This window comes from Amblyraja radiata, chromosome 25, assembly GCF_010909765.2.
Source record: "Amblyraja radiata isolate CabotCenter1 chromosome 25, sAmbRad1.1.pri, whole genome shotgun sequence".
In the NCBI taxonomy this organism is placed as follows: domain Eukaryota; kingdom Metazoa; phylum Chordata; class Chondrichthyes; order Rajiformes; family Rajidae; genus Amblyraja; species Amblyraja radiata.
Window position 1 is genome coordinate 37,076,409 of NC_045980.1, and position 16,779 is coordinate 37,093,187.

A 16,779-nucleotide genomic window follows, 5' to 3' on the forward strand; every position below is an offset into this window, starting at 1 on the left:
CGTGTCCAGACCCTTAATAATCTGATATGGTTCAATAAGGTCCCCTCTCATCCTTCTAAACTCCAGTGTGTACAAGCCCAGCCGCTCCATTCTCTCAGCATATGACAGTCCCGCCATCCCGGGAATCAACCTGGTGAACCTACGCTGCACTCCCTCAATAGCAAGAGTCTGAGGCTTGAATGCCGACTGCCATTTCAGTAATCCTGCAGACTTTGTGGTGTTATCCCTGGGCTATTGGGATGTGGAGCATATGTTGAAAGCATTTAAATCTTTATTCATAAAGCAATTTATTTTTCTTCAAAAAGATGATGATTTAAATCTGGCTTTGGTTCACGTGATTACTGTTCAGTGGTTCGCAGCGGAGAATAATTCCTGCCAGGATTATCCCTGCACGCTCAGTCAGAGAGAGATTCTCTTCAAAATCTGTGCTTCAAAAGTCAATTCCATCCCCCCTGTTTACAAATTCTGCTCTCACCACCTGCCTTTATCTCCTGTGTTCAACCCTTCAATGCTACATTCTGGCCACCTGTACTATGCAGTGACAATCCTGTTACATAGAAACATAGACAATAGGTGCAGGAGTAGGCCATTCGGCCCTTCCAGCCTGCACCGCCATTCAATATGATCATGGCTGATCATCCAACTCAGTATCCTGTACCTGCCTTCTCTCCATAACCCCCTGATCCCTTTAGCCACAAGGGCCACATCTAACTCCCTCTTAAATATAGCCACTGAACTGTGGCCTCAACTACCCTCTGTGGCAGAGAATTCCACAGATTCACCACTCTCTGTGTGAAAAATGTTTTTCTCATCTCAGTCCTAAAAGATTTCCCCTTTATCCTTAAACTGTGTCCCCTTGTTCTGGACTTCCCCAACATCGGGAACAATCTTCCTGCATCTAGCCTGTCCAACCCCTTAAGAATTTTGTAAGTTTCTTTTGTCTGTTAGTTTAGTTTAGACATACAGAGCGGAAACAGGCCCTTCGGCCCACCGAGTCCGTGCCGACCAGCGATCCCCGCACACTAACACTATCCTACACACACTAGGGACAATTAATAGCCCTGTCCCACGGTGTGAGTTCATTCAAGAGCTCTCCCGAGTTTAAAAAAAATCAAACTCGTGGTAAGCACAGAGAATGAACGTAGCGGGTACGTCGGAGCTCGGGGACGTCTCTTAGCGCTAACGGCAGGCACTCAGGAAGACTCGCTAACGGCAGGTAAGCACGGGAAGACTCGTGAAGATTTTTCAACAGCTGAAAAATGTCCACGAGAGCCCCGAGTACCGACGAGTGGCCATTACCGTAAATCTCCGAGTTCGAATCAGGGCAAACTCGGGAGAGCTCTTGGAATGAACTCGTACCGTGGGACAGGGGTTTTACATTTACCAAAGCCAATTAACCTACAAACCTGCACGTCTTTGGAGTGTGGGAGGAAACCGGAGCACCCGGAGAAAACCCACGCAGGTCACGGGGAGAACGTGCAAACTCCGTACAGACAGCGCCCGTAGTCAGGATTGAACCTGGGTCTCTGGCGCTGAGAGGCAGCAGCTCTACCCGCTGCACCACCGTGACGTATACAGTTCAGTAAAAATCTTACCACTCACAGACTCAATCATACTTCAGTACAAGACTGCAGGAGTAGGCCATTTGGCCCTTCAAGCTAAATCTAACTCTCCCTTGAATACAGGCCTGGATGTGGAGAGGATGTTTCCATTAGAGGGAGAGTCTAACCCCATTCTCCTGCCCTCTCCCTATCATAGCCTCTGACCCCTGCACTAATCAAGGCCGTCAGTGGATATATTTAAGGCAGAGATAGATAGATTCTTGATTAGTGCGGGTGTCAGGGGTTATGGGGAGAAGGCAGGAGAATAGGGTTAGGAGGGAGAGATAGATCAGCCAATGGCGGAATAGACTCGATGGGCCGAATGGCCTAATTCTGCTGCTATCACTTATGTCCCTATGAACTATATATATCCTGCGCCCTGTATTTTCCCCTTTGCTCGACCTGTTGGACTTGAGTTACTTGATTGTATTTATGTCTAGTATTATCTGATCTGATTGGATCACATACAAGACGATGTTTTTCACTGTGCCAATTTCCTGGTTAATAACTGTGAACCTGGGCAGAATTATGAGCAACAATGATTGCTTTGAGCGTATATGTTTAAGGTGAGGGGGGGTGGGGGGGGTGGGGGGGGGGAGATTTAATAGGAATCTGAGGGGTAACCTTTTCACACAGAGGGTGGTGGGTGTATGGAACGAGCTGCCAGAGGAGGTAGTTGAGGCTGGGACTATAACAACACTTTGAAAACATTTGGATGGGTCCATGGATAGGATAGGGTTAGACGTATATGCGCCAAATGCAAGCAGGTGGGACTAGTGTAGATGGGGTGATTTTTACCAAAGCCAATTAACCTACAAACCTATTTTGAAACATATAAGATTGTTAAGGGCTTGGACACGCTAGAGGCCTGAAACATGTTCCCGATGTTGGGGGAGTCCAGAACCAGGGGCCACAGTTTAAGAATAAGGAGTAAGCCATTTAGAACGGAGACAAGGAAACACTTTTTCTCAGAGAGTTGTGAGTCTGTGGAATTCTCTGCCTCAGAGGGCGGTGGAGGCAGGTTCTCTGGATACTTTCAAGAGAGAGTTAGATAGGGCTCTTAAAGATAGTGGAGTCAGGGGATATGGGGAGATGGCAGGAACGGGGTACTGATTGTGGATAATCTGCCATGATCACATTGAATGGCGGTGCTGGCTCGAAGGGCCGAATGGCCTACTCCTGCACCAATTATCTATTGTCTGGGGCGTGGGAGGAAACCAGAGCAGCAAAAATGTGACCTTCCCTTTCCCTTCCCAGAGGCAGCGTCTGTGGAGCGAAGGAATAGGTGACGTTTCGGGTCGAGACCCTTCTTCAGACTGATGAGAAACATGCTGGAGGAACTCAGCGGGTGAGGCAGCATCTATGGAGCAAAGGAATAGGCGACGTTTCGGGTCGAGACCCTTCGGGGTCTCGAGCCGAAACGTCACCTATTCCATCTCTCCATAGATGCTGCCTCACCCGCTGAGTTTCTCCAGCATTTTTGTCTTCCATTTTCCTTGAATGTTTTACGCTCTCCTGAAGAAGGGAATCTCTGGCTACGAGTTTACATTGGGCATTACCAGCGTGAGAAGCTGGTGCTATTTTATTGTACGTTAATCCAACGCTTTATATCGCTGCGGGAAGTCGTAAACAACCGATCAAACCTCATTAAGCCTTCAGTGATAATGATTAACAACAAAAATGCCCAGAATCTGCCACAGTGTTTATTAAAGAGTCACGGAGGTTTTATTTAATATTTAATACATGAGATTGCAATGCAAACGTTGATTAAGGTGCTTGAAATCCCGATTGGCAAATTGAATTTCTGGTGTAAACGCCATGGCAGGGTCGACATTTACTTGCTGAGGTTGTGGGAGATTGCTCGGAATATTCTTCTTGAATTACTTAATGGATAATTGATTCATCGTAATATGAAGGGAAAAAATTGAGACCCGTAAATTATTAATCCTCGGCCCACGCGAGTATCCCCAGTTGCAGAATAATTCATGGCAGTTCATTCATAACGTCGAGGTCATTACTGACAACATCTCAAACTCTACTGCGAAACTTCCCCTGTCCAAGTGGTCGGTGTAGTTCAGTTTAGTTTATTGTCACGTGTAAGTACGTTAATTGGCCAAGTATTCACATACAAGGAATTTGCCTTGGTGCTCCGCCCACAAGTAACAACATGACATACAGTGACAGTTACGCATGACTCAGAAAACACTAAACATTAATAATAATAAAACATTAATGATAAAACACCATTGATCAAGCGTGTGAACCAACAAAACACCAGATCAAAAGGAGGCTACAGATTTTTGGTTATTGAGTAGAGCAACTACTCATGGATAAAAACTGTTTATATGTCTGGCTGTGGCAGCTTTGACAGTCCGGAGTCGCCTTCCAGAGGGAAGTGATTCAAAGAGTTTGTGGCCAGGGTGAGAGGGGTCAGAGATGATCTTGCCCGCTCGCTTCCTGGCCCTTGCAGTGTACAGTTCATCAATGGAGGGAAGGTTGCAGCCAATAACCTTCTCAGCTGATCGGACGATTCGCTGCAGCCTCCGGATGTCGTGCTTTGTGGCTGGGCCAAACCAGACCATGATGGAGAAGGTGAGGACAGACTCTACGATGGCCGTATAGAATTGGACCATCGTTGCCTGTGGCAGATTGTGCTTCCTCAGCTGTCACAGGAAGTACATCCTCTGTTGGGCCTTTTTATAGAATAGAATATAGAATAGAATAGAATAGTTTCTTTATTGTTATTGTAACATGAACCATGTACAACAAAATTTAAAAATGTCAGCCAGTCAGTGCACCATTCAAACATTTCTAAAAGATACATACAAGGTAAAATATTTAAAAAATGATAAACAACTAAAATAAATATCATGAAAATAGCACGCGTAAACGCCCAACCCTACATCCTTCTGTTGATTCCACAGTGTACCACAGTCCCTTAGTATGTATCGCCCCTGTGTTCCTTGGCAGCTACATTTAGTGCCTTTATAGCAGTGGGGTAAAAACTGTTTTGTCCCGAGGTGCAGTGAAAAGCATTTGTTGTGCGAAACCCAATCAGCGAGTAGACAATAGACAATAGACAATAGGTGCAGGAGTAGAGGCCATTCGGCCCTTCGAGCCAGCACCGCCATTCACTGTGATCATGGCTGATCATCGCCAATCAGTACCCCGTTCCTGCCTTCTCCGTACGGGATACTGAGTCGGATGATCAGCCATGATCATATTGAATGGCAGTGCAGGCTCGAAGGGCCGAATGGCCTACTCCTGCACCTATTTTCTATGTTTCTCCCCATATCCCCTGACTCCGCTATCTTTAAGAGCCCTATCTAGCTCTCTCTTGAAAGCATCCAGAGAACCGGCCTCCACCGCCCTCTGAGGCAGAGAATTCCACAGACTCACAACTCTCTGTTTCCTCATCTCCGTTCTAAATGGCCGACCCCTTATTCTTAAGCTGTGGCCCCTGGTTCTGGACTCCCCCAACATCGGGAACATGTTTCCTGCCTCTAGCGTGTCCGAACCCTTAATAATCTTCTATGTTTCAATAAGATCCCCTCTCATCACGATTACAAGACATCACCATTGTGGGCCAGGTATCGTGATGATGAGACTGAGGACAGGAAGGAGATTGAGAACGTTGTGACCTGGTGCGGAGACAACAACCTTGCCCTCAATGTTCAAGCTCAAGTCCACATTTATTTGTCACCTGCACCAATGAAGGTTGAGTGATATTTGAGTGACCATGCAGCCACACATGTAAAAACACGATGGAATTTAACATAAACATCCACCACAGTGGAATCCACATTCCTCACTGTGATGGAGGGCAATAATCTTCAGTCAATCTTCCTCCTTTGTTCACCCGCGGTCGAGGCCATGAACCCTCCGCCGTCGCCGCTACAGACGGCCCAATGTACAGACCCTCTCGTCGGGATGGATCGGAACTCCGACGTCGGGACGGATGGAACACACACTCCGGCGGCTTGGAGTTCCCGAATCGGCCGCTTCTCACCGGAGACGGCGGCTTCACGATGATATAGACGGCAGCGAGGCCGTCGGTCGGAGCTCTTCTCTGGCGATCCCCAGCAGAGATCCCAGGCTCCGCGATGGATTGGAAGCAAGACCCGCAAGATATTGCAGCGAATTGCGGACGCTGATCTACTATCTACCTCATTGGTGACCTTCGGACTATCCTTGATCGGACTCTGCTGGAGTTACCTTGCACTAAACATTATTCCCTTAAGATGTGTAGGAAGGAACTGCAGATGCAGGTTTAAACTGAAGAGAGACACAAAATGCTGGAGTACCTCATCGGGACAGGTGTCCGAGGGTCACCAGTGAGGTAGATAGTAGCTCAGCACAGCTCTCTGGTTGTGGTAGGATGCTGATAACAGCCGGGAAGAAACTGTCCCTGTATCTGGAGGTGTGTGTGTGTGTGTGTTTTCACACTTCTGTGCTTCTTGCCCGATGGGAGAGGGGAGAAGAGGGAGTGACTGGGGTGAGACTGGTCCTCGATGATGCTGCTGGCCTTGTCGAGGCAGCGTGAAGTGTAGATGGAGTCGATGGAAGGGAGGTTGGTTTGTGTGATGGTCTGGGCTGCAATGTCCACAATTCGCTGCAATAGTAGAACCACTGCCTCACAGCGCCAGATAACCCGGTTGGATCCTCACCTCGGGGTCCTGTCTGTGTGTGGAGTTTGCACGTTCTCCCTGTGACCGTGTGGGTTTCCTCCTACACTCTGCAGGTCTGTAGGTTAATTGGCACTCTGCAAAATTGCCCCAGTGTGTGTGTAGGATAGTTACATCGACAATAGGTGCAGGAGTAGAGGCCATTCGGCCCTTCCAGCCAGCACCGCCATTCAATGTGATCATGGCTGATCATCCACAATCAGTACCCCGTTCCTGCCTTCTCCCCATATCCCTTGTTCCCTATATCCAACTCTCAGTATCTGCATCATCTTGTGCATGGAACATGTGTGGGGAGAGAGAGGGAAGGAGAGAGGGAGAGGGAAAGAGGGAAAGAGGGAGAGAGAGAGAGAGAGAGAGAGAGAGAGATGGAGGAGGAGGAGATGGAGAGAGAGGGAGGGAAGGAGAGAGGGAGGCAGAGAAGGAGGGAGAGAGAGAGGGGGGGAGGGAGAGAGAGAGATGGAGGAGGAGATGGAGAAAGAGGGAGAGAGAGAGGGGGATGGAGAGAGAGGGAGAGAGAGGGGGGAGGGAGAGGGAATGGGAGAGGGAGTGTGGGAGAGAGAAGGAGGGGGATGGCGGGGGAGAGGGAGAGAGAGGGTGAGGGTGAAGAAGGTGGGGGGGGGTGAAAGGTCACCTCCATGATGGCAGATGTGAATGTGGTTCTGTGTGTGTGTAGGATAGTTCTAGTGTTCGGGACAATCGCTGGTCGGCACGGACTCGATGGGCCGAAGGGCCTAGTTCCCGCGCTGTATCTCTAAAACTCAAAACCCGAACTAAAGCTTGTTATTGTGCCTGTGGAAGGTTAAATGCCGGGGAAGTGGAATACCAACTTGGCTGTGTGGATAATAATTCATCCGGCCAGCTGTGCGAGTTGCTGCAAAGATCTGCCTGTCTGCTGACACGCTGATGGACTGTGACCTTGTTAGATGCATTGGCCCGTTCAACCAAGGCCACGACAGCTCGCAACCAGCACACACCACTCTCTACTTTATGAATATTTCATCGACCAGTCCTTGCTGCTCTGACGTGGGCGTTTAAGTCTTTAATTTATGAAGCTATTGTTGATGGTAATGAGCTGTGCATCGCTGCACACACCTGCACCCGACTGACATGTCCACCAGAGCCCAGAGAGTTTCATTGCCTGCCGTGTGTCCCAGAGAGAACAGTGACATTCCCACTTGCTGCAGCTGCACCACACAGTATATATAGTGCACTGTAAACATGGTGATAAACCAGAGCATTGGTGGGCAATGTGTGGGATATGGGACAACAATAGGTTCAGTGTGTGTGTGTATATACACATACTCACAAATGTACGTATATATGGATCATATATGTACACACATGCACGCACGTGTACACACATACACACACGTTCACACATGTACACACACACACAGACACACGTACATGCGCACACACACACACGTTCACACATGTACACACACACATACGTACACACACACACACGTACACACACACGTACATGTACACACACACACACGTTCACACATGTACACACACACACACACGTACACACACACACACACACGTACACACACACACACACACACACACACGTTCACACATGTACACACACACACACACGTACACACACACGCACGTACACACACACACACACACACACAAAAACAAACATAAACAACAAACAATATGCTTCCCTCAGCCTAAGGGGTTGTGGCGTCACGGTGGTGCAGCGGGTAGAGTTGCTGCCGCACAGCATCAGAGACCCGGGTTCCATGCTGGCCATGGGTGGTGTGTGTGTGTGTGCGCGCGTGTGTGTGCGCGTGCGTGCGTGTGTGCATGTGCGTGTGTGTGTGGAGTGTGTGTGCGCGTGCGAGTGCGTGCGTGTGTGTGCGTGTGTGTGCGTGCGAGCGTGCGCGCGTGTGTGGAGTGTTTGTGTGGAATGTGTGTGCACGCACGTGTGCGTGCGTGCGCGTGTGTGTGTGTGTGCGTGTGCGTGTGCGTGTGTGTGTGTGTGTGTGCATGTGTGTGCGTGCGCGTGTGTGTGCGTGCGTGCGTGCGCATGTGTGTGCGTGTGTGTGTGCGTGCGTGCGCGTGTGCATGTGTGTGTGCGTGCGTGTGTGTGTGTGCGTGCGTGCGCGTGTGCATGTGTGTGCGTGCGTGTGCGCGTGTGCGCGTGTGTGCGCGTGTGCATGTGTGTGCGTGCGCATGTGTGTGCGTGCGTGCGCGTGTGTGTGCGTGCGTGCGCGTGTGCATGTGTGTGTGTGCGTGCGTGTGTGTGTGTGCGTGCGTGTGTGTGCGTGCGTGCGCGTGTGTGCGTGCGTGCGTGTGCGCGTGTGCATGTGTGTGCGTGCGTGCGTGTGCGCGTGTGCATGTGTGTGCGTGCGTGTGTGCGTGCGCGTGTGCGTGCGTGCGTGCGTGCGTGCGTGCGTGCGTGCGCGCGTGTGCATGTGTGTGCGTGCGCGTGTGTGTGCGTAGTCTGCTCCACCATTCAATCACGGCTGATGTAATTATCCTTCTCAACCCCATTCTCCTGCCTTGTCCTCATGACCTTTGACCCTTTCTAATCAAGAACCGTTTTTACTTTTCTTCCCCTGTGATGTACTAAGTTTACATATTGTGTTGAGCTGCTGCAGCAAGTTAAGGGCCCGTCCCACTTACGTGACTTTTTCGGCGACTGCCGGCACCCGTCATAGGTCGTTACAGGTCGCCGAAAATGTTCACCATGTTGAAAATCCAGCGGCGACCAGAAAGACGCTACGAATCTTTGGGCGACTGAGGAGACGACTCACGACCGTACATGCGACATGTCGCGGGGGTGAAGCCTGTATGGTCGTGAGTAGTCGCCCAAAGAGTCGTACCTTGTTCTGGTCACCGCTGGATTTTCAACACGTTGAACATTTTTGGCGACCTGCAGCGACCTATGACGGGTGCCGGCAGTCGCCGAAAAAGTCGCGTAAGTGGGACGGGACATTAAGAATTTAATTGTGCCAGTTGGGACATATGACAATAAAACACTCTTGACTGTCAATCTCTGCTTTAAAAATACCTAATGTTTTGGCCTCCACCGCCGTCTGTGGCAACGAATCCCACAGATTCACCACCCTTTGGCTAAAGAAATTCCTCCTCATCTCCATTCTGAAGGCATGTTGTGTAGATAGAAACATAGAAAATAGGTGCAGGAGTAGGCCATTCGGCCCTTCGAGCCTGCACCGCCATTCAATATGATCATGGCTGATCATCCAACTCAGTATCCCATCACTGCCTTCTCTCCATACCCCCTGATCCCTTTAGCCACAAGGGCCACATCTAACATCTAGATGGGGCATAGTGCTCGGCATGAGCAAGTTGGGCTGAAGGGCCTTTGTGCTGTGCTGTTCTATGTGCTATTGGTGAGGAAGTTTTCTCCAGGTACTCCGGTTTCCACCCACATGTAGGTTTGTAGATTCATTGACTTCTGTAAATTATCCCCAGTGTGTAAGATAGAACTGGAGAACGGGGTGATCGCTGGTCGTCGCGGACCCGGTGGGCCGAAGGGCCTGTTAGCACGCTGTATCTCTAAACTAAACTAAACTACTCGTGAAGGGCTCGAGGAGCCCGGATATTATTTGGGGAAATTAACAAAACAAAGTTTCGAAACTTATGAAACTTTCCCCATGTTGTTTATGTTTAAGAAGGAACTGCAGATGCTGGAAAATCGAAGGTAGACAAAAGTGCTGGAGGAACTCAGCGGGTGCGGCAGCATCTATGGAGCGAAGGAAATAGGCGACGTTTCGGGTCGAGACCCTTCTTCAGACTGATGACAAAAATGCTGGAGGAGCTCAGCGGGTGAGGCAGCATCTATGGAGCGAAGGAATAGGTGACGTCACCTAATCCTTCGGGGTCTCAACACGAAACGTCGCCTATTCCTTCGCTCCATAGATGCTGCCTCACCCGCTGAGTTTCTCCAGCATTTTTGTCTACCCATGATATATATTATTGGTTGAAGCTGAGAGGCTGGAACCTGTGGTGTAACCCAGAGAGAGGGTTCAGACACACTGCCCCTCCGCTCTCTAGTTAAACTCGCTGCCTCGAGAGCTGAAAGATCCAGTTTTAATTAACTGAAGACCGATTGCTGGCTCCAATTATTAAGAGGAAGGTTGCTGCTAAACTTTAGGTGGCAGTGCCGAGAATGTAATAACTTAAAACAGCCGTTAACCTTTAAAATAATTTGCCGATTTAACAGACTGCCAATTAAAACAGGAAAAAGAAACCCCATAACACACAGATTAGTCCAGCACAGGAACAGGCCCTTCGGCCCACAATGTCCGTGCTGGACATGACGCCAAATTAAACTAATCCCCTCGGCCTGCACGTGATCCGTATCCCTCCATTCCCTGCATATCCACGTGCCTGTCTAAACACCTCTTAAACACCACGATCGTATCTGCCTCCACCCCCACCCCTGGCAGCACGTTCCAGGCACCCACCACCCTCTGTGGAAAAAAAACCTGCCCCACACATCTCCTTTATACTTTGCCCCTCTCACCTTAAAGCTGTGCCCTCTGGTTCTCGATTCCCCTACTCTGGGAAAAAGTTTCTGTACATCTACCCCTGATCTATTCCTCTCATGACTTTATACGCCTCTAAAAGATCACCCCTCATCCTCCTGCGATCCAAGGAATGGAGTCTCAGCCGGCCCCAACCTCTCCCTATAGCCCACACCCTCTAGTCTTGGCAACATCCACGTAAATCTTCTCTGTACCCTTTCCATCTTAACGACATCTTCCCTATAACACGGTGCCCACAACTGAACACAATGCTCTAAATGCGGCCTCACCGATGTCTTGTACAACTGTAACATCACCTCCCAACTTCTATACTCAATACTCTGACTGATGAAGGCCAATGTGCTGAAAGCCTTGTTGACTGCCCTCTCTACCTACAGTTAAAGATTGGATGGTGAGACTAGGTCCGTACAAGTTGCGGTAGAGGCAGCAGGGGTTCATAAGGACATACTGTAAGTGATAGGTGTAGAATTAGGCCATTCGGCCCATCAAGTCCACTCCGCCATTCAATCATGGCTGATCTATCACACCCTCCTAACCCCATTCTCCTGCCTTCTCCCCAAAAGCTCTGACACCCGTAATGATCAAGAATCAACTTCCTAAAGGAACGTCCTTTAATTCTGAGGCTGTGACCTCTAATTCTAAACTCTCCCACGAGTGAAAACATCCTCTCCACATCCACATTAGTCGGCAAGTTTCAGGGAGGTCCCCCTCATCCATCTAGACTCCAGTGAGATGGGCCGAAGGGCGTGTTTCCACGGTGTGTGTCTGACCTCTGGTTGGGTTGTGGTTAGGTTGTGGTCAGACACATTATCGGCCGTTTCTGGGGCAGTGAGAGCCCATCACGGTAGCTCCTGGAGCAGTGAGCTGTGGGGTTAACGGCAGGACTGTCTTGTACATCCTAGTTGGTCCGCTACACCACTGAGGGGCTGCTGCAACTGGGCCCGTTGGGGTCAACACGCTTCCTGCCCGACACCAAGTGTGTAGTGGACGATGGCAAGGGCCGGAGCCCCAGGCTGAGGACATGCGAGGAGGTGGACAGGCCCGGACAAAGGCTCTGGGACTTCACACAGGTAGGCCCAGGCCTCCCACCGCTGGGACCCACATGGCAACCGGCATGGCAACCGTTACCCGGCAACCGTTACATGGCAATGGGCAGGGCAACCGTTACCCAGCAACCCGCATGGCAACCGTTACCCGGCAACCGGCATGGCAACCGTTCCCTAGCAACCGTTCCCTAACAATCGGCATGGCAACCGTTCCCTAGCAACCAGCATGGCAACTGTTCCCTAGCAACCCGCATGGCAACCGTTACCCGGCAACCGGCATGGCAACCGTTACCTGGCAACCAGCATGGCAACCGTTCCCTAGCAACCAGCATGGCAACCGTTCCCTAGCAACCCGCATGGCAACCGTTACCCGGCAACCTGCATGGCAACCGTTAACTGGCAACCAGCATGGCAACCGTTACCCGGCAACCAGCATGGCAACCGTTCCCTAACAACCGGCATGGCAACTGTTTCCTAGCAACCTGCATGGCAACCGATCCCCGGCAACCATTCCCTAGCAACCAGCATGGCAACCGTTCCCTAGCAACCTGCATGGCAACCATTACCCGGCAACCAGCATGGCAACCGTTACCCAGCAACCGTTCCCTAGCAACCGGCATGGTAACCATTACCTGGCAACCGGCATGGCAACTGTTACCCGACAACCGTTCCCTAGCAACCGGCATGGTAACCATTCCCTAGCAACCATTCCCTAGCAACCGGCATGGTAACCATTACCGGCTTCGTCACCTAGCAACCTTTCCTTTTCTTTTTTTATTTAATAACCAAAAAATAGATTTATTGAAGTTTTTACAATACTATTTACACTACGAAATAATTCAAGTCAAAACCCACCACCCTAATACAAGTAAAACAATTCTTCAATGTTAAATAACTATTTCCCCGTCTGAGCGACCGTTTCACCCTACTCTGCCATTCAATCATGGCTGATCTATCTCTCCCTCCTAACCCCATTCTCCTGCCTTCTCCCCATAACCACTGACACCCGCACTAATCAAGGATCTATCTATCTCTGTCTTAAAAATATCCACTGACTTGTGGCCTCCACAACCTTCTGTGGCAAAGAATTCCACAGATTCACCACCCTCTGACTAAAGAAATGCCTCCTCATCTCCTTCCTGAAGGAATGTCCTTTAATTCTGAGGCTGTGACCTCTGGTCCTAGACCCTCCCACTAGTGGAAACATCCTCTCCACATCCACTCTATCCAGGCCTTTCATTAACTGGTAAGTTTCAGTGAGGTGTCCTCCCCCCCCCCCTTCCTTCTAAACTCCAGTACGATGGGCCGAAGGGCCCGTTTCCCGTGCTGTGCCTCAACTAAAGTGGACGCCTCTCTCGTGCAGAACGGGCCGATCGTCAACAGAGACTCAGGCCGCTGCCTGGAGGTGGAGATGGTGAAAGACGCCAACTTCGACCTGAGACTATCCTTGCAGCGATGCTCTGGCCAGAAGTGGCTGATCAGGAACTGGTTCAAGCAGGGCAAACACTGAGAGCCGGACAGAGGAGCCTGCCCTGCCCACCTTTGTTACCCTACGGCCAACCGACTGACTGACCGACTGCCCAGAGGTGACCCTGGGGATCGGAGAGGGGGCTGCACCCTCCGTCTTGGTGAAGTAACTTTGGTCAACGCTGGCCGAGCGAGCGTCTGCAAGGAGTTGACTGGGACAGTAATGATGTGCCTTTTCCACACACATATAAACTTACTGACTGGATACCTGTCTCGGTAGCATGAGTGACCTGTTGTATCGGGACAGAGTACTGTAAGTAATAAAGTCTGAAACAAATTTAACCTATTCAATTTTGATCTAATGATCTTGGAAGAAGTGACGGGCCAGGCTGTTCCAAGAGTCATGTACGAACATTTGTGAAGAGGATACAACAAGGTGGGGGCAATCAGGAACCAGGGAACGTAGGGTTAAGGTGAGGGGGGGGGGGGGGGGGAAGGTCTAATAGGAACCTGAGGGGCAACTTGTTCACACAAAGGGTGGTGAGTGTATGGAGCGAGCTGCCTAAGGAGGTTGTGGATGCTGGGACTATCACAACTTTTATGAAATATTTAGACAGGTGCATGGATTAGACAGGTTTGGAGGGATATGGGCCAAACGCGGGCAGGTGGGACTAGTGTAGCTGGGGCATGTTGGTCGGCACGGACTGAGTCAGTCTGTGAGAGAGCTAGATAGGGCTCTTAAAGATAGCAGAGTCAGGGGATATGGGGAGAAGGCAGGAACGGGGTATTGATTGGGGATGATCAGTCATGATCACATTGAATGGCGGTGCTGGCTCAAAGGGCCGAATGGCCTCCTCCTGCACCTATTGTCTATGTTTCTCTGTCTATTGAGTGGGTCGAAGGACCTGTTTCCACGCTGCATCTCTCTAATCTCTATGATTATATGACTGAGAATTGATCACAAATATTCTTTGTTTCCCCCCCCGAATTATATTAAATTATTAACAATCTCATCGGAACAAATGTACTGTGATGAAGTTATTCACCAAGCGCTGAGTGTTCTATTAGTACATGAAACGGTCTCTGTGAGAGGGCCTGCCATTGATTATTATTCCATTTGTGTTGCTACATAATTTAGATAATATCTTGTGGAAAGTGTGCTCTATGTAAAGGATCTGGACAATGAACCATAACGACAAAAAATAACCTCCTTTTAATTTCATTTTGCAATCATTTCACAGCAAAGTGTTTGTGACAATGTTTCCATTTGCAAAGTTACTTTGGTTTGGATTCCCATTTGTTCAGTTGAGTTAATTGTCCCGTGTACCGAGGTACAGTGAAAAGCTTTTGTGTTGCGTGCTAACCAGTCAGCGGAAAGACAATACATGATTAATATCGAGCCGTCCACAGTGTGCAGATACATGATAAAGGGAATAACGTTTAGTGCAAGGTCAAGTCTGGTGAAGGATAGTCCGAGGGTCTCCAATGAGGTGGATGGGAGGTCAGACCCGCTCGCTAGTTGATGAGAGGACGGTTCAGTTGCCTGATAACAGCCGGGAAGAAACTGTCCCTGAATCTGGAGGTGTGCGTGTGTTTTCACACTTCTGTACCTCTTGCCCGATGGGAGAGGGGGGAGAGAGGGAGTGAGCAGGGTGAGACTGGTCCGCGACGATGCTTTGGAATAACAAGCTTTCCTTCCTCTGTTTTGTCAAGAGACTTGGGGAATAATTAAGAATTACCGCTGATATCAGCAGTGTGGGAGGAAGCTGTTCTGCCTTACTGTTGAGCATTTTGGTTCTTGCGTAGATCAAACTTCACAGTTGGCTGTCGAGGGACATGTCGTGTTGCTAACGTGGCTGATTTAATTAAATACGTAATTGCCATGAGGGGCCGCAGCCACGAGGAGTCACGGAAATTCAGTCTCTCTTGGAGAATTGGTACAGAGTTCCTTCAAAGTGGCATCAAAGGTAGACAGTGTGGTCACGCAGGCGTTCAGAAATTGACACAAAACGCTGGAGTAACTCAGCGGGACGGGCAGCATCTCTGGAGAGAAGGAATGGGTGACGTTTCATGTCGAGACCCTTCTTCAGACTGGTCATCGGGGGAGAGGGAAACGAGAGATATAGATGGTGATGTAGAGAGATATAGAACAATGAATGGAAGATATGCAAAAATAAAGTGACAATGATAAAGGCAACAGGCCATCAGTCTGAAGAAGAGTCTCGGCCAGGCAGCATCTATGGAGCGAAGGAATAGGTGACGTTTCGGGTTTCAACCCTGAAGGAATAGGTGACGTTTCGGGTCGAGACCCGGAAGGGTCTCGACCCGAAACGTCACCTATTCCTTCGCTCCATAGATGCTGCCTCACCCGCTGAGTTCCTCCAGCATTGTTGTCTACATTTGATTTTTCCAGCATCTGCAGTTCTTCCTTAAACAGGCCATTGTCAGCTGTTTGTTGGGTAAGAACGAGAAGCTGGTTGCGGCTTGGGTGGGGGCGGGACGGAGAGAGAGGGAATGCCGGGGTTACTTGAAGTTAGAGAAATCGATGTTCGTGCCACTGGGTTGAATCTGAGCAAGACATAGAGGTCACAGTCGTACAAGACATCGGTGAAGCCGCATTTAGAGGCCACATTGCGTTCAGTTTTGGTCACCTTGTTATAGGAAGGATGTTGTTACGTTGGAAAGACAGCAGAGAAGATTTACGAGGATGTTACATAGCAACATAGAAAATAGGTGCAGGAGTAGAGGCCATTCGGCCCTTCGAGCCTGCACCGCCATTCAATATGATCAAGGCTGATCATCCAACTCAGTATCCTGTCTTCTCTCCATACCCCCTAATCCCTTTAGCCACAAGGGCCACCTCTAACTGCCTCTTAAATATAGCCAATGAACTGGCCTCAGACGCGAGGGACCTTAGCTACAGGGAGAGGTTGTGCAGGCTGAGACTTTATTCCATGGAGCGCAGGAGGATGAGGGGTGATCTTATAGAGGTGTATAAAACCATGAGGAGAATAGATATAGGGTGAATGCACAGTCTTTTACCCAGAGTAGGGGGGGTGGTGGTGGGGGAGAAAGAACTAGAGGGCAGAGGTTTAAGGTTGGGGGGAGGGGGGGGGGGGAAAGATTTTTTCAAGTTCTTACCTTCCCGGAGATGTGATTGATTTTCGGATCGCATACTCCGTGCTCTGCAGCCTACCATCGTGGAGCTGGAAGCCTCCTCAGACTGTTGTGAGCCCCACCGCGGGGCGCGGACTTAACATCGGAGCGGATCCCTTGCCTGGGATCGCTCCCAGCGTGACCACCGCCGACTTTATCACCAAGGGCTCGCAGTCTCGGGGTGAGGCTAGTCGGGAGCTCCAACGCCGCGGAAGACTCGACCTGCCCCGACGCGAGGTTCATTCGCCCGGCACGGGACAGCCGACAACCCCCCCGATGCAGGAGTGGAACG

The 16,779-nt window shown here is 50.0% G+C and overlaps 1 protein-coding gene across 1 annotated transcript in view; it reads left to right on the plus strand.

The window, feature by feature from the left end:
* galnt9 (polypeptide N-acetylgalactosaminyltransferase 9) overlaps positions 1 to 13,682 on the plus strand; it is a 33,030-nt gene extending 19,348 nt beyond the window's left edge. The window contains exons 7-8 of the mRNA XM_033043930.1: positions 11,721 to 11,888; positions 13,228 to 13,682. Of these exons, the coding sequence (XP_032899821.1) occupies positions 11,721 to 11,888; positions 13,228 to 13,374 (315 nt within the window). The 3' untranslated portion in view covers positions 13,375 to 13,682. The remainder of the gene's footprint in view (positions 1 to 11,720; positions 11,889 to 13,227) is intronic.
* The last annotated feature ends 3,097 nt before the right edge of the window (positions 13,683 to 16,779 follow it).